The sequence below is a fragment of the Lactuca serriola genome, chromosome 7 (assembly GCF_051521515.1).
Source record: "Lactuca serriola cultivar US96UC23 chromosome 7, Lser_US96UC23_V15, whole genome shotgun sequence".
In the NCBI taxonomy this organism is placed as follows: Eukaryota; Viridiplantae; Streptophyta; class Magnoliopsida; order Asterales; family Asteraceae; genus Lactuca; species Lactuca serriola.
Genome location: NC_136414.1, coordinates 46555837 through 46577174, shown reverse-complemented (window position 1 = coordinate 46577174; position 21338 = coordinate 46555837). Strand labels below are relative to the sequence as shown.

General features: G+C 36.2%; 2 protein-coding genes across 2 annotated transcripts; both read right to left on the bottom strand.

Moving 5' to 3' along the window:
- Positions 1 to 16850: 16850 nt before the first annotated feature.
- Positions 16851 to 17336, bottom strand: LOC145063942 (uncharacterized). Its single transcript, XM_079011493.1, has one exon. The coding sequence runs from the start codon at positions 17334 to 17336 to the stop codon at positions 16851 to 16853; it is 486 nt and encodes a 161-aa protein (XP_078867619.1).
- A 3267-nt stretch (positions 17337 to 20603) lies between these two features.
- On the bottom strand, positions 20604 to 20987 carry LOC145063941 (uncharacterized). The gene has a single exon (XM_079011492.1). It carries the CDS (start codon positions 20985 to 20987, stop codon positions 20604 to 20606), a length of 384 nt encoding a protein of 127 aa, XP_078867618.1.
- Positions 20988 to 21338: the final 351 nt, after the last annotated feature.

Sequence of the window (21338 nt, the reverse complement as noted above, 5' to 3'; positions counted from 1 at the left end):
AAAGACCAAGACCGAATACGTCTAAAATGAAACTGGACCGAAATAAGACGGGTCCTGAAAATGAACGAACCGAAAAAAGATCAGCATGAAACTGTCCAGGAATTGTTCAATAAAAGAATGGACAGTTTTGAGACCGGTTCCAAAAAAGAGAGGACCATTACGAGACCGGCCAAGAACGGTTTGAGACCAGTCTCAAAACAAACAAACTGGAAGCCAAGTTTTTGTACATATCATTTTTGTTAATTACACATTTTTTATTCACCCCTTACCCAATTTTTCCCCTTTTTCTTTGATTAAAATTTAATGTATCTATTTTAGTAAATCTTAATGTATCATTTTGGTGTTAATCATAAATTTGTTAACGGAAAAACTCATAACCGAAAAATATCAATCCAAACCGAAAAAACCCCAAAACCTAAGTGAAAAATACGCATGAAAAGATCGCACTACCGGACCAAAAAAAACTTTCTAAAAAAACCGGACAATAAAAAGATCGGTCTGGAAAAACTATTGAAAACCTTGCTATCTAGCGTGCAGGTCTGTTCAACTCGGGTCAAGTGAAAACAATTTAAAAAATTAGTTGTAGCTTGGTTTGAGTATTTTTCACACTTCTTTGGTCCTCTTTATAGAAAAAACTATTGAAAACCTTTTTTGACCTATATTTCTTTTTTGTTTTTTATATTTCTTGAGAATTTATCAGACTAGATTTTAAGGCATTGATTTAAAGCATTTTAATTTTTCTTTTAGTTTTATAAGTATTCTAAATTTTTGTTTTTATTAGTTTTTATGCAATATAAATATATTCTAATCTCTTTTTATGTAATTAGGGTGCGTCTAAAAAGAAAAGTGATAGGTAATTTACCTGACATAATTCCAAATGTAAGGAAAGACTCCATTTTTTTCATTTCGATAACAACATAACACAAGAGTTACCGATGAAATTGGTGATGCTTAAATATTACTACTAGGAGTCTAGACGAAGAAACTCTTAAGAAGGTTTGGATCCATTAAAAGTAAAACCCTTTGAAAATGAAAAGCCCCATGGCAACTTATTACGAATCTTGACACTCGAACGACATGTTAAGAATTTCAGAAACTTAAGAACCATCTACAAGCTCTGCAACTCAAATACCTCCCGAATCTTTTAATCTACCCTAATAAATAAGAATGATTTTGTCACATGTCCTTCTCTCATTCAATCTGACACATGTCATTTTGTCATAATTTAAAGATATATTTATTTTTCACTTGTCATTTATTTCATTTTCCATTTCTAATATATTATTAATTAGTTTCTATAAATTAAACCTATTATAATGATATTAATTTTAAATTTTAAATTTTAAATTTTAATTTTAATTTCAAATAAATTTACAGTTTAAACTTTTGTATTTAACATTTTGTTATAACTAACCTGTTTAGTATACGGGTCTGATAACTAAACAATAATTTTAATTTATTTATTTTTTACATGTTTTTTTTTCTCATAATTTTTATTTATATCAAATTTCAAATTCAAATAAATTTCTCATTTAATTGTTTCTATTTAACATTTTGTTTTAATCAACCCGTATAATCTACGGGTTTCACACCTAGTATATTGTATACCTATTTATATGTCTCATTTTTTAAGTTTTCTAATGTTAATAAATGGATCTGATACTTTTTCATGCATTATTCTTAAATGTGATGCGTTTTAAACAACATATTGTGACTTAAGAGTATAGAAAAATCAAGGGAAAACGTCTTAAAAAGGTAACGAAGTTTTTAAAATATATAAAAAAGACCATTGTCTTTCTTTTAGAACACAAAATACCATTAAAGTATATTTCTTGTACACATAATACCAACGAAGTACATATGTGTTCAAATAAAATCTTGTGGTGACCGGTTACTACACGTAGGGGTGGAACTGGTACGGTACCGAGTTTTTTTTCTCCAAACCGTGTACCGTACCAACTATAGTTGGTATAAGATTTTAGCTACCAGTACCGTACCAAGTATACTTGGTACCAATTAATTTGGCTACCAACAAATTTGGTTGGTACATACTGGTATTTGGTATATACCAAATTTTTTTAACTAATATGTATTATACATGAATATAAGTTGAATGTGTGGACATTTGGCCGTTGCTTCACTCGCTTCAGGTAGTATTTTTTTTGGAAACCACTAAAAGGATTAAAAGATGTTCACCCCTAGCAAGTTGCTAGAGGAAACAAATGGAAGGAATGAGAAGTTAGTATTCATTTTTAAGTTTTAGTGTATGTATCACCAATCTCATGCACATCAAAAAATAAGTATCAAGAAATTTGTCGGTCAATGTGTTAGTAGTAATTCTAAGACTTGTTAGTTCTTATTCTAATTAAAACATGAAGATATGAGAACTCATATTTCTTTGTATTATAAATATATATATATATATATATATATATATATATATATATATATATATATATATATATATATATATATTGGTTGGTACGGTACAACCGTGGTATTCAAAATTTCATATCGTTACCGTACCAAGAGTACTTAATTGGCATGGTATTACCAGCCAAACATATTGGCTACCAAATAACTTGACGACCGATATAATTGGTTCGGTTGGTAACATGTTGGTTGGTTCTCTGTGGTACATATTTACCAGCTCTAACTACACATAAACGAAAAAATGACTTATTAAAGGTAATGAAGTTTCCAAAATGTTAAAAAAATACTATTGTTTTTTCGGTAAAAAATACCCTTAAGTATACCATTTGTACACAGAATACCCAACGAAGTACACATTTTATTACAAAAAATATCATTGAAGTTTCCAAAATGTTTTAAAAAAATATCATTGTTGTTTTTTTGGAGCACCTTTTGTTAACTTCGTTGTTTCCGGATTTTATAAAATATAGTGATCGAAGATTATTCATCGTCGTACCAATTCACAACAGTTGTGTACTCTCTTTTATTCCCTCACTGGATCAGTTTGTATCTAAATACAATTATAGAAAAACACATAACTAAGAATCCATAAATTGTGATGCAAGCATTCAAGCACTCAAACACATATGTTTCTTTCTCTACTTTGACTACAAATCGTCATAAAATCAGTCACATGATGTTGAGTGTTCCTAGTCATTCATCTCTCACTGGTCCAGGAGAATTAAACACAACTCCTACTTAGAGGTGGCAATCGTGTCGCGTTGTGTCGGGTTCGTGTCGTGTCGAAACAATAAATGGGTTGAAAGTGCTTGACCCTAACCCGACCCATTTAATTAACGTGTCGTGTCGTGTCAACCCGTTTATTTTCGTGTCGAGTTCGTGTCGGGTTTCGGGTTAGGGCTATAGCTCGAAATATGTCGTGTCGTGTGAGGTTAAAAGATTGAGCATGTTGAAAGAGTAGGAGTTAGGTAGGCAGAAAGGAAAAGATAATACTTTGGAGGCAGAATAGATGAAGTCATAGCAAGTTCAGATGACAAAATTAAAAGAGTGAGAGTTGGGGAGGCGGATGACAAATGTCATGAGGATGCGAGATTTAGGGGTGAGCATAATAACCGAAAAACCGAACCAAAATCAAATTAACCGATATAACCGAACCATTTTAAAAACCATTAGTTCGGTTTCTAATTTTTGTTAACCGATAACTAACGGTTCGGTTATGGTTTTATAGGTTAACCGAACCATTATTAACCGAACCGCTAACTTTATATTTTAATATAAAAATTTATAGATTATGTATAAATTATAAAATAATATATTAAAACTTATTTAAAACCTATTAAAATTCCAAAATATAATTCATTAATCCTCCCTTATCAGGAGACGAACGAACAAATAAACCATCAAAGGTTGATCACGCAGACACACACAATCTTCCAATCATGCCAATAGTTAGATTATTCATTAATGTTACAATTCCTAATCGGCTAATTCTACAATTTGTAAACATTATGCACAATTAGTTTAATCTTCACACTCATAATCCTAAATTGATGCTTCTCAAGCCGTTAATCCTAATCAAAGATCATTTTGACTTTATAGAACTATTCGAATGATTTTTTTGAGTTAATCACATTGAATGTATATGAGTGATTGAACCTTTTTTTTATCCAAATAACACATAATATAAATGTTTGGCTATTTTATTTAATAGTTTTTGATTTAATCGAATTGAATGTGTATGAATGTTTGGCTTTATTTGAATGTTAATATTAATTATCAATATATGAAATTATTAATGTCAATTTTTTTGAAAGTTTTATATTTTTATTGAATATTTTTTATTTTAAATGTGACTATGTGTTATCTCACTATGAATATCAAATGTACACATTTTTTTATTACTATAAGCTAGGTTACAAACATTGGCGTCGAGGACTTTTTTGTATTCCTTTTTTCATTTTTTATGTCAATATACTTTCGCCATTTATATTATTTTGAACATTATGGTTAACCAATATTAACCATTAACCAAAACCGTTAACTGACAAAAACCATTAACCATAACCAATATTAACCATACTCAATGGCTACCAAAATGCATCAACCAATCATAATGGTTATGGTTCGGTTTTGACCAATAACCGAACCAAACCGCCCCATACACACCCCTAGCGAGATTGGTGAAAGAGATTGGGTAGTTTGGGAGAGAATGAAAAATTGAAATGAAGTCTTGATCTAGATGGCTAAGTCATCTCAACATTACAAAACAATTTAAGTCGAAGGCTTTTTTTTACTTATGGTTTTGATTTTGTATCTCTCTAGTTTATTTAAATAATTTAAAATACTTGCATATAAATAAACGGGTCATTTTCGAGTCATATTCGAGTTGAAATTCTCAACCCTAACCTTACTCATTTAGTTTTCGTGTCATGTCGTGTCAACCCGTTTATTTAAACGGATTGAAATATCTTACCCAAACCCGTTTATTTCATGTCGGGTTTCGTGTCGTGTTAATTTTTGCCACCTCTACTCCTACTCTCTACATCCATATTTAGGAATTCTCATGACATAACGTCACACTCGTTTCTCCTTTGTATCTCTTTTGTGCCGCAAAACTATTGAACGGCTAACCTTGATTTATAATATGTGTATCTATATAACGAATATATATTTTAAGTTTGAGGCATATAATGTGATCGGAAAGCAAAAATGTTTAACTAAGGTTATTACTCACTTACTTCTTATGTTACCACAAAAACGATCGAGTGAGGGAATGAAAGAGATTGCACAACTGTTATCAACTGATATGTCGATGTATGATCTTCGGTGACTATCTTCTACATAATCCGACAACAACGCAGTTAACAAAGAGTGCGGTATTTTTTTAACATTTTGGAAACTTCGTTATGCTTTTAAATAATTTTTCCAATTACCAGAAGCATCTGGTTACCACAATGTTTTAGTTGAACACATATGTACTTCGTTGTTATTTTGTGTACAAATAGTAACTTTAATGGTATTTTTTGTAGTATAAAATCAACAATAGTATTTTTTTAACATTTTGGAAACCAAGTAACCTGATGGTTACCTACAATAGACGATTTAATTGTATTTTGTGTGCTAAAAAAACAATGGTCTTTTGTATGTTTTTAAATTTTATTTACCTTTTTAAGTAATTTTCCCAAAAATCAATAAAATGAAAAGCGTAAGAATTTAATCTTAGGTCAGTCCAAAAAATTAAAGGGTGTTGCTTTATAGACGTTTTAATTTTTCATAATTCATTGACTTATATAGAATTCATTTTGATTTGATTTATCATTTTGTTGTTTCTGTTTATTATTATTTTTTTCTTTTCTCCTTTATTGAATTTTATTATTTTTATTATTATTATTATTATTATTATTATTATTATTATTATTATGTCATTTATTTTTAATTATTTGTATTTTAGAAAAAAAAATTATATAAAGTTTTATCTTTATTTTTACGAACGATGTTATCGTACATATTGTTCAATAAAAAATATTATGAATATCTTTGTGTATCGTTCTAACTATTCATGTGTTATTTTTTTCCGTTTAGATTATCCATATGTTATTTTTTTTATTCCGACCATTCTTATGTTATTTTTTTCGTCCGGACTATCCATGAGTTATTGTTTTTGCTCATATTATTATTCGGTTTTTGTTTTCGTCGGCTTATCTCTATGTTATTTTTTGTTTGGATAATCTATACGTTAATTTTTTTGATTGAACTTATTTTTTGTCCCTTGTATCTCTGTGTTATTTTTTTTAGTTCCGACTATATTTATGTTATTTTTTTTTGTTGAAACTAACCTTGTATTATTTTTCATTTTGACAAACCATGTGTTATTTTTTTTTGTTTAATGGCTACAAAAATCGCATTTATGAATAGTCGGAATGAAAAAATAACACAGAGATAGTCAAAATGGAAAAATAACATATGAATAGTCTGAACGGAAAATAACACAAGGATAGTCGGGACGAAAAAATAAAACTATAATAGTCTGTAAGAAAAAATAACGTGAGATAATCCGACCGAAAAAAACAACGCAAAGATAGTGAGAACTAAAAAAACAACATTGGGAAAATATGAACGAAAGAATAATACATGGATATACCGAACGAAAAAACAATAAAAACACCTAAAAGACAAAAACATCATGTTGGAAGATAAAGTAAACAATTTGAGGAGTATGAGAAGAATTCCACAAATTAAAACACTAGGGGTATTAACAAAATTGACTTTTTGTAATAGACTTGTCACGCAGGGTACATCTTTGAGCAAGCAGTGTTGACTAGGATTTGACCACATGTAGCATCCTTTTGGGATTAGGTTAGTCGACCTAATGTAGGCTTATGCTAGAGAAACAAAGCTATCGATGTTATGGTATCCTCCACTGACGTATCACTCCTCTGATTACTTGGGACAACCTTGTATGTCGATTTTTATCAAAAGTGATTTTAAATACTCCTAATTTTAGAATCGGAGCATACCTGGTCCTACAGTTGAGCTCCCTCGTGATATCAATGTCATTATGTCAACGATATCAATGTCATATTGTCACCAATATCAATACCAAGCCTCAAACCATGGTATTTTTATCACAAATCCAAAATATGTTGGTGATTTTAATGTCACTTGGCATTTTGTGTAACTGAGATCGACATGTGAGCGAAAGGGCTTATCATTTGTATTATATATTATATGTTTGGTGAATGCGGAGTGCATGTATATATAAGATCAAATTATAAGCCGGTATGACATAAAGTCAGAGGTCAAGGGGGTTGCGCCCCCTGGACGGTCTTAGGGGCAGCGCCCCTAGTGGGGTCCCAAGGGCAGAGCCCCTCACGGCGGTCTTGCTAGTAAAATTGATAAATCTTATCAATTTTGGTGATCATTGGTTATGCCATTAAATTCGTGATTCTCGTAACTAATATAGAAGATGGAAACCCTAATCCGTCAAGGATAAATACGGCTCCTTATTTGAGCCTTGAAAAAAAAAACCTTTTCAGCTCTTCTTCTTCTTCTCGAACTCAGAAACTTCTGATGATTATGCTTGTATTTTTGTGCCTAGATACACAAGTGTCCTTTTGTATTATCCTATGATGGATTTCTTGTAACCCAGGCATAGGTTTGAAATATCTGTTTGTTAAGTGAACTTGCACGATCCAAGATAAATCTGGTTCTCCACCAATACCCTACTCAAATATTCTCCAACGATCGAATTGATATTATCGTCTGGTGGAGATGGCAGAATCAATCCGCGATTTAATAACCAGGTTCATGAATCTAAAAAAGTTTGAAGGCAATGATTTCAGGTGCTGGCAAAAGAAGATGTTCATATCGACCACGTAGAAGGCTGCGTATGTGCTGAGTACTCCTAGGCTAGAAGTGGTGGAGAATGAGACATTAGAAAAGACTAGTAGGAGGAGCAAGCGGGACAATGATGACTACAATTGCAGAGGACACATTCTGAATGGTATGGTTGATTCTTTATTTGATATCCATTTTGAGGCTAAAAGTGCAAAAGTAGTTGTGGGACACTCGTGAATCAAAATGCATGGTTGAGGATGCTTCTAGCAAGAAGTTTCTAGTCAGTTATTTTAATAACTATAAAATGGTTGATTCAAGATCTGCCATGGAACAATACAACGAACTTCATCGCATTTTGGGTCAATTCAAACTGCACAACATGAATATGGATGAAACCATTGCTACGTCGAATGTAATTGACAAACTTCCACAATCATGGAAAGACTTCAGACATAATCTAAAACATCAAAAGGAGTAACTGTCCATGGTTCAATTTGGTAGTCATTTCCGCATTGAAGAATCCCTTCGCACACAAGAGAGTGACAAAAATGAAGGAAAGTTGAATCTGGACATCCCTCGGTTCATATGGCTGAAAACAAACCAAGGCATCCGAACAACAAAGGACATGGAAAAAGAAAAAAGGAACATGTCCCAAATAACTCCAAAAAAAAGGAACTGGTTTGTTAGAGGTGTTTAAGGGTGGGACATTGCAAGCGTGATTTTTGTGTGAATCTGGGCATTAATGGTGCTAGAAACAGTGGAGCCAATGGAAGTGGAAATGGGTCCAAGGACCTAGAGAAAGGAGGTCAGTTTCTTAATAACTTTTATAATTCTAATGAGAATTATGTTTATCATGTTTCCTTTATTCCTGAATCAGTCTATGTATCGGATGATGACGTTGCTTGGTGGATCAACTATGGTGCAACAAACCGTGTATGCAAGGATAAACGATTGTTTTAAACATTAGTACCGCTTAGAGATGGATATGTGTTGCATATGGGAAATGATTTTTGTAAACCTAATTGTGATGTCGATGACGTTAATCTTGAATTTACTTCTGGAAAGATTGTTAAATTTTTTGATGTTTTATTTGTTCCAGAGATTCGAAAGAATCTTGTTAGTGATAATTCTTTGAATTCTGATGGTTATAAACAAATTTATGAATCGGATAGGTATATCCTATCTTGAAGTGGATATTTTTTTTGGTTTTGGATATATGAATAATAGAATGTTTCGTTTGAATGTTATTGATAAATTGTCATCTATTCAAAATTCTACATTTGTGTCATCATTTTCTAAAATTGATGAATCTATGCTTTGGCATGCTAGAGTCGGTCATGTCAATTTTATAAGGATGCATGAAATGTCAAAAGATGGTGTAATTCCACAGTTTGACATGAATCTGGAAAAATGTAAAACATGCATGCTTACAAAAGTTACATAACAGCTGTTTCCATGTGCTTCTAGAAAGTCGGCTATTTTGGAACTTGTACATAGTGATTTGTGTGATTTCCACTCTACTCCATGCTTTGCAAATAAAAATTACATGGTCACATTCATTGATGATTGTACTCGATTTTGCAATATGTAGTTGCTTAATGCTAAAAATGAAGCATTGGAAAAGTTCAAATATACAAAACCGAGGTGGAATTGTAATTGGACAATCCAATTAAATGTCTTAGAAGTGATCGGGGATGTGAATATATGGATACCATATACCTCCAATTAGTGGGTATCATTCATGAAACCACAACACCATACTCGCCCCAACAAAATGGAATCGTCGAACATAAAAATAGAGTTTTAAAGGCAATGGTAAACTCGATGCTTTCTTACTCGGGATTGAGTGAGGGATTCTGGGGAGAGACCATGTTAACAACCTACTATTTGCTCAATAGAGTTCCAATAAAAGGATCAAAACTCTCTCATATGAACTTTGGTTCAAGAAATAAACTGCGGTTAAGTTATTTTTAGGTTTGGGGATGTCGGGCAGTTATAAAACTCACCGAGCCCAAAAGGAAAACTTTGGTAGAACATGGAATAGATTGCATAATCATTGGATACGCTAAACATTACAACGCATATAGGTTATATGTAACAGAAGCTAATGATTCGGTACCAATTAACATCATTATCGAGTCACGGGATGCAATTTTTGATGAGATGCATTTTTCATCGATTCAAAGGCCTAAGGATCTGAATTTCGACACTAATAAAGTGCAAATCCAAAAATTCATGATGGTGCTACTATTCAAGAAAAATAAGAGCTTCATAGAAGCAAATTAGGTCAAATTGCAAAATATTTTGGTTCCTATTTCCAACTATATTTGGTGGAAGGTTTTAAGGATTGAAATTAGGCTTAAATACTCATATTGTTATAGTATTGAGGATGATCCTAATACATATCAAGAGTCCATGGAGTCTCGAGATGTCATCTTTTGGAAGGAAGAAATTGATGACGAAATGTCATCTATTCTTAAGAAAAACACTTGGGTGTTGTGTGATTTGCCTCCAGGTCTAAACCACTTGGTTGCAAGTGTATATTCAAAAAGAAAATGAATGTAAATGGGAATATTGACAAGTTCAAATCCTGGTTGGTAATTCAATGTCTCAACCAAAAACCCGTTGTTGATTATTTTGATATGTATGCTTCGGTTGCACGTATTTCTACTATTATATTGTTGATTACCTTGGCAAGTATCCACAATCTAATTATCCATAAAATGGATGTTAAAACAGCTTTTTTAAATGGTGAACTAGCTGAAGACGTTTACATGAAACAACCAGAAGGTTACGTTATGCCTGGTAAAGATCATATGGTATGTAAACTGGTAAAATATTTGTATTTGTTGAAATAAGCACCCAAAAAATGGCATCAAAAGTTTGATGAGGTCTTTTTGTTGTCTGTTTTAAGTTAAAGCAATGTGACAAATGTGTTTACAGTAGATTTAATGATGCTACTGGTGCAGGCATGATCATTTGCCTATATGTGGATGACATGTTTATTTTTGGTAATAATGAAGAGAGAATAGATGAAACAAAGAAATTGTTGTCATCTAAATTCTCCATGAAAGATTTGGAAGAGGCTGTTGTATTCTTGGTATAATAATTAAGAAGGTGAACAAGGGTTTTGTAATGACTCAAAGTCATTATGTTGAGAAAATTCCCAGAAGGTTTAATTTTAGTGATTGTTCTCATGTGAGTACTCCTATGGATTCAAGTTTGAAATTAATGCCTAACAATGGCATTCATATTTCATAATTAGAGTACTTTAAATCTATTGGTAGCTTGATGTATGCAATGAAAAGTACCAAGCCTGATATTGCTTATGCAGTAGGAAAATTGAGCATGTATACTAGTAATACTAGTGCTTAAACATTGGCAAGTGGTCAATAGAGTGTTTAAGTATCTCTAGGGAACCATGAATTATAGGTTGAGGTACTTGGGAAGTCCTTCGGTATTAGAAGGTCATTCAGATATAAGTTGGATAACCAACATGGAGGAGAATTCCTCAACAACTTGTTGAGTGTTCTTGTTTAGGGGAGGTGCCATTTCCTTGGATTTCAAGGAGCAATCTTGCATTACAAACTCGAAAATGGAGTCTGAGTTTGTTGCATTAGTTGTTGCTAGTAAAGAAGCAGAATGGCTAAGGAATTAAGTCTATGATATTCCTTTGTGGTCAAAGTAGAGAGCATCTATATTTATCGTTTATGATAGTGTAGTTGCTTTGGCTAAAGCTTACAGCCAAGTTTATAATGGAAAGTCTAACCCTTAGGTGTTAGACGTAGTATGATTAGAGAACTATACATGAATGGCGTGATTTCAGTAGAGTTTCTGAAATCGCAACAAAATTTGGCAGATCACTTGACTAAAGGTCTATCAAGAAACTTAGTGTACAAGTCTATTATAGGGATAAGATTAAAGTCCATTTAATTATGAAATTTTGAGACACCCAATGCCCTTCTAATATGACATTATGAGTTAAATTCAATGTGGAAAGCTCCCACATATAGATTAGAACACATGAAGTACACATCCCACGTATGTGTTCGGTTCTGCAAGTTGACGACGTTGATGTATAGCTTCTTAATAATTTATTTGATAAGATGTATATGCAGATACATGAGGTAAAGGAATTACCTATGTGATTTTGAACTGTAGCCGCATTTAAAGAGGTTGGGGACTTGAACTTGATACAATCATCAGAGGTTTAGGAAACACAGTTTTTTAATAATGTCAAGTTGTATTTCACTAGAAAGTTCAATAAACTAGTATGTATTTTACTATAAGGTATTCAGTTGGGTTGAAGGTTTAAATTCTTAGAAAATTTTAATTCGCGAGTATTTGAATTGATTGATACTAAAATGGGAATTCAATTTTTTTGATATTTTCATTTATGTATTGGTTTGGTTTGTTTAGATAACTTTATGTTAGTCCATGGGTTATGTAACGCCCAAAATTTTCACACCAGGCATACCCCAAAATAAATTCCATACAAAACATTTTGGTATACACTAGCACACTAGAGTACAAGAAGCTATCACAATGATTGTGCTAGCAGCAAGCACAGGATCGAGCCGGGCGCTACAATCTTTAACCTGCAAAAAATTCACAAACAAACAATGTAAGCCTTACGACTTAGTACATAACAACTACAATAACATAAAAACATAATCTAAATAAAAAATAATCCATCAGACAAATATATTCACAATATTTCTTAAGAGATCTATCATAAACCTTTTTGCATAGTAATCCCATGCTTAGTAAAGCACTAAGCCCAAACCTGTCAATTGATACTATCTCCAATCCAAGATAAATATAAGCCAATATATCAATATTTCATTATAACCAGTTTAGCTAATCAGATACTATATCTCCAATCCGAGATAACATATTCAAATAATTATACCATGCTGAGGTACCATATAATATCATAATAATTACCAATACACATATACCAAAATATATAGGTACCAACAACAACGGATGTTAGAGTAGTGATACTCACCTGATCACTTGGTTAACACACTACTTCGGCCCTTGACCTATACAACCTTCCCGTCTGTCACATACCGCTACCTAACCAACAATTTCCAAGTTCCTTAGAACCTGTTATAATTTACCCTTAACTACACCCTGTGACTATTTGTCACTAATCTCATTAAATACAATAGCATATCAATACTAGGCTTAACTCCATAAGAAAATAACCAAATCTACCATATCGGGACATTTTAGTAGATTAGGGTTTATAACCCTGACAGTCCCAACTAACTATCTTAATGTGAGATTTATTTACAAATCTCACCAACAGGTCCGTAACAACACCATATCACGGATACGGGTATATATATGCATAACATATACTCAAATATCTCAAACCCCAACAATAAATATGTATAAAACAATTACATAATAACAAGGTAAATTATACCTCCGCGAGCCTCCCGTATATCAACACAAATCACTTAATACGATCTCCCGCAACCAATTCCCAGTGGTGCTTCGCTTACGTGCACCGGAACCTTCCAAATGACACTAAAAACACTCATTTTTTACTCTGAAAGCTCCCATGTCGTGAGAATTATAAGCTCACATCGTGAGTTATCCTGAGGGGCTCCAAGTGGACCTGGGAGCTGGAGGCTGATATGCAGGAGCATTATCCTGAGTTATTCGCCACAACGCTCTTCGAGGACAAAGTCTAGATCAACTGGAAGAGAATTGTAACATTCGGATGTTAAGGTACTTCTAATCATGGGCTTTATGATTTTAGTACATTGCATTTTGGTCCATAAGTTGAGAGATTGTGAAAAGGGTCCCACTATGGCTTTTGGTGGATTTTGGACCAAATGAGTACGCTAAACGTACGTGGGTGTATGCTAAGCGTACTAAGGCATGCCTTAGTACGCTGGGCGTACACTTTGTATACTGGGCGTACAAGGGTGGCATGCAAAACCCTAATTTTGGGGACTTGGATCATATTTAAGCATCATTATGGACATAAACCCTATTCTTATCCAGTCTCTTTTAGAGCTTTCGACCCTCAAGCAACCCTAGAGAAAAAAGAAGCCAACTTGTTAGCCTTTAAGGAGTTTGGAGTGGTTTTGAAGAAAGAAGAAGGTGGTGTGAAGACATTGGAGTGGAGTACATTATAAATTTGGGAGTTCTAGCTTGTTTGCAACCTCAAAAGGTATAAAGCTTGCACCTTTTGCACTCCATCTTGTAGATTTAGAGTTTTGCTCTTTAAAGTCTCTTTTTGGTCCAATGATTATTGAACAAACCATGTTCTTTACCCATTAAATCGTCCTTGCAGACCTTTGGGAGGGTCTTGAGTCATAAGAAGGGGTTCCAAATGGTTACTTTTCTCCATGCATCATGTAGAAGGAGTTAATGGGTTAAGACATTGACTTAAGCCCTTATTGGACATGCTAAGTCATTAAGTCAGAGACTTTATGACTCCTAAGAGTATTTTAGCCATGGATGTACAATATAGACGTAAGAGCTTTAGCCATTTAGCTCTAAATGGAAGTTTTGGGGTTCTGGGAGTACGCCCCGCGTACTTGGAGTACGCCTTGCGTACGAGTCAACCACGCTGATGGTGGTCAACATGTGAGGACTCGAGTATGCCTAGCATACCTTCGGTGTACGCCCCACGTACTCACTTTGAGTCTATTTGGCTGAGTTAACTCGGTTAGATTGACTCAGATGGGTTGACTCAATTGACTTAATTGATTGACCAGTTTGACTTTGACCAATTTTGACCTTAAGGGCATTTTGGGTATTTTGGGATTTTCATTGAGATTGGTCATTTGGCTGGAAAAGGGGGCGGTTGGAGCTGAGATTCGGAGTCGAGACTTCATCAGCTTTTGTCTAGTTTGCGAGGTGAACTGTACTTGCCGGTCGAAGGCACCAAGCCCGGCCCATTGGTTTGATATTCACTTATATGTTGCGTATAGAATAGATATGCATGATTATGCTAGTTTGGTAGACCTGTAGGACTACATGTGATTCCGTTTGCATGTTTATTTGTTTATTTCGACATATTGTGCTGGGTTGAGGTTGTATTGCTCTATGCGGTAGCCAACAAACCCTGGAGTAATCCAGCTATGATATGAGGGTCGGGTAGGGCATGCTAGACTCATACTGAGGGCTCATAAGCATTCCAGGTATGAGCAAAGGACTGGGTGGTATGCCAGACCCATACTGAGGGCTTGATGGTATTTTAGTTCGATGACTGATCTGGTCAGGAAGTAAGCCAGACAAAAGTTGTAGGCCCTGTGGGCAAGCCAGACTTATGTTGTGGGCTCAAGGGTAATTCAATCTTTTAGTTGTGGACCCATTACATTTTCTTATTGTATATATTATTTGGTTATGTGTTGGTACTTTGGGGGAACTCACTAAGCATTGGCTTACAGTTTTGGGTTATGTTTCAGGTACTTCGGATGACCGCGGGAAGGTGAATGCGTGACCGTACACATCCTCTATTTATGCTCTATGATTTTGGGGAAACTCTGATGTCAAAAATGTTTTGAAAACTATTTTGTAAACACTTTATGGTTTTGGGTTGTATTTATAAAGTTTAAATTTATCATGATTTTTATGGATGTTACAGCATTACGCGTTTCTTTTGATCATGGCCACGTCGTGGCCACTAGAAAACCCACATTTTAATTCTGAAATTATCATAAACATAAATTAACTATTTACTTGGAATAGTTGTTACACCCAAACTTTGGTGATATTGAGGCTTTTATTATCGACAAGTCGAACCTTGCCTTTGTAATGCATGAAATTACACATTACAACTCTATAATTACTTTCATGGATTAAAGCACCTGAATCTATGATCTAGGATTTGATAGAAATCTCAACATAGAAAAGAAAATAAGCACATCTTGGTCATAATCCTCTGCCACATTTATTTCCTTATTCCCTTTATCTGTTTAAGATTTTGGGTGTTGATTCTTGAAGTGTGTATTCTTGTTTCATTTCCAACAAATATGGTGTTTTCTGCCTTTTTTATTGCCCTTTTCTCCTTGATTTCAACCTAGCTCTACAGTTACCAACCTTGTTCGACTTTCTCCCCTCTCTTCCGTGCTCACAATATTGTCTGAGCTCTCGCTAACATTATTCATTCAGATGTCTTCCCTAAGGATTAGATCTTAAGTTATTTCGAAGGTTAGTTTCATAGTTCTAGATGAACTACTCACCGCGGTGACCATTCCAGAACAACTTTCCTGAAGCAAGTACAATAACAACACTTCTTGGACTTCGTATTCTAACCTAATGTCAACATATATCAATCTTGATATTATTGAATTAAACTTGTTGACATGATTTGTCACATATCCTCTCTCCTTCATCTTTGTGTTCACAAGTTGTCGAATCAAGAAAACCTTGTTTGTTGCCTAAGGTTTCTCGCATATGTTAAACAACGCCTTGATAAGTTCAAACGTTGTCTTCTCTTTTTGAAAATTTGTAAGCAATAGATAGGTCGATTTTGTATAAAATTTCTTAGCCTTTATTTCATTGCAAAACAACTCATTTTACTTGAAAACTACACTACTTTCATATTATTTGAACTAAGCATGCATATGCTAAAAGTGAAAAAATAACACAAAAAGGACCACATTGTCACGGGACAACACAATCACCGTGTGCCACTTAGTGTAACTTCGACTAAGTCAGGCTACGATGCTTCCTTTGGATGTATAAACGACTAAGTAAGCAAGAGAATAATGGCTTCAAAGTTTCTACAAACGAAAGAGAACTTCCAATGGTTTGGAGCAAATGAGCTCCTCCCTATTTATACTTGTCCTTCCCCCTCATGGGAAGTTTCTAGATATTACTACATTAGTCCTATATTCTTGACTAATCTAGAATATTCTACCAAGTTACATATATTTACAAGTCTTCATGAAATGTTCTAAACCATTCTTTGATGTCCTAGAGAAATCTAGGACATTCCAGGGTCTAATGTGCTATACTTGTAAGTTCTCCCATTTTCTTGAGTGCTCCGGAAGAGTCTAGAATCTCGATCGTGACACCCTCCCCCACCTAAGTTCTTGACGACCTCGTCAAGTCTTAGATATGTACTCCTCGATCTTGCTTCGGAACTGCCACAGATCTTGTTCTCGTTCCCAACTAGACTCACTATCGGGTAGTCCCTTCCATCGAACATAGTATTCTGTCCAATTGGGTAAGCCTCGTTTACGAACTGTTCTATCTGCTAGGATTTCGTCCACCTCCTTGTCATATGAGACCACGTTTGCTACTGGGGCTCGATGTGATTTGCTTCTCGATGGATCTTCTTCATCGCGATTGTAAGTTTTGAGAAGACTTACATGGAATACTGGATGAATCTTTAAGTAGGGTGGTAATTCTAGCTTGTACGATCGGGTCCCAACCTTTTCGAGAACTTTGTATGGCCCCTCGTATCTTCGTGTTAAGCCTTTGTGTACCTTTCGGGTGGATTTGAACATCCTTTGTGGGAGTTTTACCATCACCTCATCCCCTACTATGAACTCTCTTGGCTGCCTCTTCTCGTCCGCCCATTTCTTCATTCGCTTGGCTGCCTTGTGTAAGTAAGACTATGCTATGTCGAGTTCCTCGTCCCATCCTTTGACAAACTTGTACGCAAGTGGGCTTGATCCTTTGTAACCGTTTGTTAGCTCTTGGGGCGTCAATGGTTGTTGGCCTGTTACAATCTCGAATGGACTCTTCCCCGTAGTCTCACTCTGTTGTAAGTTATATGAAAATTGGGCCACATCAATTAGCTTGGCCCAATCCCGTTGGTTTGCACTGACAAAGTGCCTCAAATAAATCTCGAGCAAGTGATTCACCCTTTCAGTTTGGCCATCAGTTTGAGGGTGGAAACTAGTCGAGAAGTGGAGTTCTGATCCCATTAGCTTAAATAGCTCCCTCCAAAACTTCCCTGTAAAGCGGGGATCTCTATCACTTATAATGCTTCGAGGAAGTCCCCAATACTTCACGACACGCTTGAAGAATAGTCGCCCTACTTCTTCAGCTGTGCAATCCCGAGGGGCTGGAATAAAAGTTCCATATTTGGAGAATCGATCTACAATCACCATTATTGATCTGCACCCTTCGGACGTCGGTAATGCTGAAATAAAATCCATCGATATGCTTTCCCATGGTCTTTCGGAGATCGGTAGTGGTTCCAATAATCCTGCCGGTTTGGCCTGTTCGACCTTATCTTATTGACAAATAAGGCAAGTCCTTACATACGCGTCTATGTCACTTCGCATCTTGGGCCAATAATAGGATCGTTCTATGATTGTTTTCGTACGATGAGTAACTAGATGTCCAGCCCATTTGGAATCATGACATTCCTTTAGGATTTCTCTTCTCAAGTTGTTCCATCTTGGGACATAGATTCGATTGCCGACCGTGAATAATAATCCGCTTTCGACCCAAAATTTTCTGGTCCTGCCTTCTCTTGCCATTTCCATTAAGTTCTTCGTTAACGGATCGTGATTTAGCCCTTCTTTGATCCGTTCAGCAAAATCGCATGTTACTCGAGAGAGGGTTGCTAGTTCAGCCTTTCGACTCAGGGCATCCGCAATTACATTGGTTTTCCCCGGCTTATATTCCATGACATAATCAAATTTTGCTAAGAAATCTTGCCAACGAGCTTGCTTAGGACTTATCTTCTTCTGATTTTGGAAGTAACTAGTTGCCACATTGTCGGTTTGGATAACGAATCGACTCCCAAGCAAATAGTGTCTCCATACCCGGAGGCAATGTATGATTGTTTTCATTTCTTTGTCATGTACCGGGTATCTCCGTGCTGTATCATTTAATTTCCGGCTTTCGTAGGCCACTGGATGGTCATCTTGTAATAACACTCCTCCAATCGCGAAGTCTGACGCATCCGTTTGCACCTTGAATGGTTTCGTGTAGTCTGGTAGCTTTAAGACCGGTTCCTCCGTGACAGCTTTCTTTAGAAGATCAAACGTCATCTGACACTTCTCAGTCCATTCCCACGAAACTTTCTTTTTTAGAAGGTTGGTGAGGGGAGTGGCTTTAGCTGAGTATCCGGATATGAATCTTCGATAGTAGTTTATAAGGCCTAGGAACGATCGTAGTTCAGAAATGTTCTTTGGTGGCTCCCATTCTTGGATTGCTCGTATCTTGTTGCTATCCATATGGATCTTCCCATCAACGATCCTATGCCCTAGGAACGTTACTTCTGGTTGGGCAAAGGAGCACTTTTCTATCTTTATGTATAATTGGTTTTCCCTGAGTGTTTGGAAGACTAACCGCAATTGTTCAACGTGCTCTCCTAACGACTCAGAGTAAACTACTATGTCGTCTAAGTACACCACTACGAATTTGTCCAAGAATGGGTGGAATATCTTATTCATTAAAGTGCAGAATGTGGCAGGGGCATTCGTCAATCCAAAAGGCATGACTACGAATTCGTAGGAGCCATACCTGGTCACACACGTCGTCTTTGGTTCATCCCCTGCTGCTATGCGTACTTGCCAATATCCCAACCTTAAGTCCAGCTTTGTGAACCATTGTGCTCTCCCGAGTCGATCAAATAGATCAGCTACCAGTGGGATCAGGTACTTGTTCTTTATCGTTACTTTGTTTAGGGCCCGGTAGTCTATGCACATTCTTAGACTTCCGTCATGTTTCTTCTGGAACAAGACTGGGGCGCCGAATGGGGCTTTTGAGGGGCGGATAAATCCGGAATCTAGTAGCTCTTTTAATTGTCTTCTTAGCTCTTCCAATTCTGGTGGAGCCATTCTATAAGGACACATCGCGGGTGGCTTAGCTCTGGGCTCGAGTTCTATCTCGTGATCCACTTCCCTTCTCGGTGGTAACTTCTTTGGTAACTCTGGCGGCATCACGTCTTTGAAATCTTCTAGTACTTTTTTCACTATCTCTGGCATCTTTTCGTTTAGAGGGGTGGTTTCTTCTTTTAACGCTGCTAAGTATGTCAGTTCTCCCTTCTTTAGTCCCTTGTTGAGTTGCATGGCCGACAAGATTCGGGACTCTGTTTTGCTTCTTTCCAAGGGTACGATGTGTATCGTTGAACCCTTGGTGATACGCATGGTTTGATCTTCGAACGAGAAAGGGCGTACCTGGTCGAAGAACTCCATCCCCAAGACCATGCAATAATCATCCATGGGTATTACCGTTAGATCGATAGGAACCTTCCATCCTCCGATCTCGATAACTACCCCATAAGCGACTCCAAGAATAGGCTCGGAAGGAGAGTTGACAGCTTTCAACCAGCCTATTTCTTTGGTGTATTGAATGTTCATCTTTTCAGCTTCATTTTTAGAAAGGAAATTATGGGACGCACCTGTGTCTACTAAGGCTTTAGTGACTTTCTCATTTATACTAACTTCCACAAACATGAATCCTCTTTCCTTCTTCGAGTGGGGCTCTTCTTTTGCCACCGAATTGAGACGTTGCATTGAGCCTAGTTGTGCCTCGTCTCTCTCTTCCTTTTCTTCTTCGAAGACCATCGCATTGAAGCTTTTCTTCTTGGGACAATCTTTGATTAGGTGAGGGCCGTCACATAAGTAGCACTTGACTTCCCTTCGAGGTCCCCCTTCAATCGCCTTCCCCTTGAAAGTTGATGGTCTTCCAGCGGGTTTATCATCCTTCTGTTGCGGCCTAGTTGTCGGTCTCTCTCCCCCACTAGGTTTCCTAATCGGGGTGTCTCTTCGGAAGTCCATAAGGTCTTTCGCTACTGCTATAGCTTCGTCAACATCTTGGACGTTCCTCCTCTTGAGCTCGTTGTAAGCCTAAGATTGTAGTCCATCTTGGAAGTAAAATAACTTGTCTTTCTCCTATAAGTCGGGTAACTCCAACATCAAGGCGGTGAACTCTGCTACGTAATCTTTGATAGACCCGACATGTTTCAATCCTCGGAGTTTCTTCATGGCAACGTCTTCAGCATTATGGGGACAAAATTGTTTCTTGAGTTGTCTCTTAAACTCGTCCCACGTGTCTATGACATACAAGCCCTTTTCAATGTCACCATGCTTCCGCCTCCACCATAGTGCCGCGTTTTCATTCAAATAAAGAACAACCGTGTCTATTTTGTACTTGTCGTCCTTTACTCCGACGGCATTAAAATAACATTCTAGGGACCAGAAAAATTCTTCTAGTAGTTTAGGATCACGCTTACCTCCATATTTCGAGGGCTTAGGTGCTTCTGTGTGTGGCGTCATCTTCGTGACAGATCCTCCGGCTATCGCTGCTTTGCATAGCTTCACTTAATCTTCTAAAGCGCTTATCTTTTCGCGAAACTCATTCCGCAAGGTGTTGACAAATCCGTGGACTTCTTCCTTGATGACACCGATGGTCTCCTTCAATCCATCACTCGTGTCACTTATCTCCGCAACGAACTGATCGATGGTATCCTTCCATTCGAGGATCTCCCCGACGTTGATCTCTGTCCTGGTAAGCTTGGTTTCTAAGCTTGCCAAGGCATCTATCGATTGGTCCCTCTTCTTGGACTTTCTTCCTCTCTCTTCGACAACAGGGGGTAGGTTAGCTACTTCGCTACTTCCTGCTTCCGT

What these genes read in the sequence shown, in the direction of transcription:
- LOC145063941 (XM_079011492.1), bottom strand. Translation starts at nt 20,987, where the DNA reads ATGACGCCACACACAGAAGCACCTAAGCCCTCGAAATATGGAGGTAAG.
- LOC145063942 (XM_079011493.1), bottom strand. Translation starts at nt 17,336, where the DNA reads ATGAAGAAATGGGCGGACGAGAAGAGGCAGCCAAGAGAGTTCATAGTA.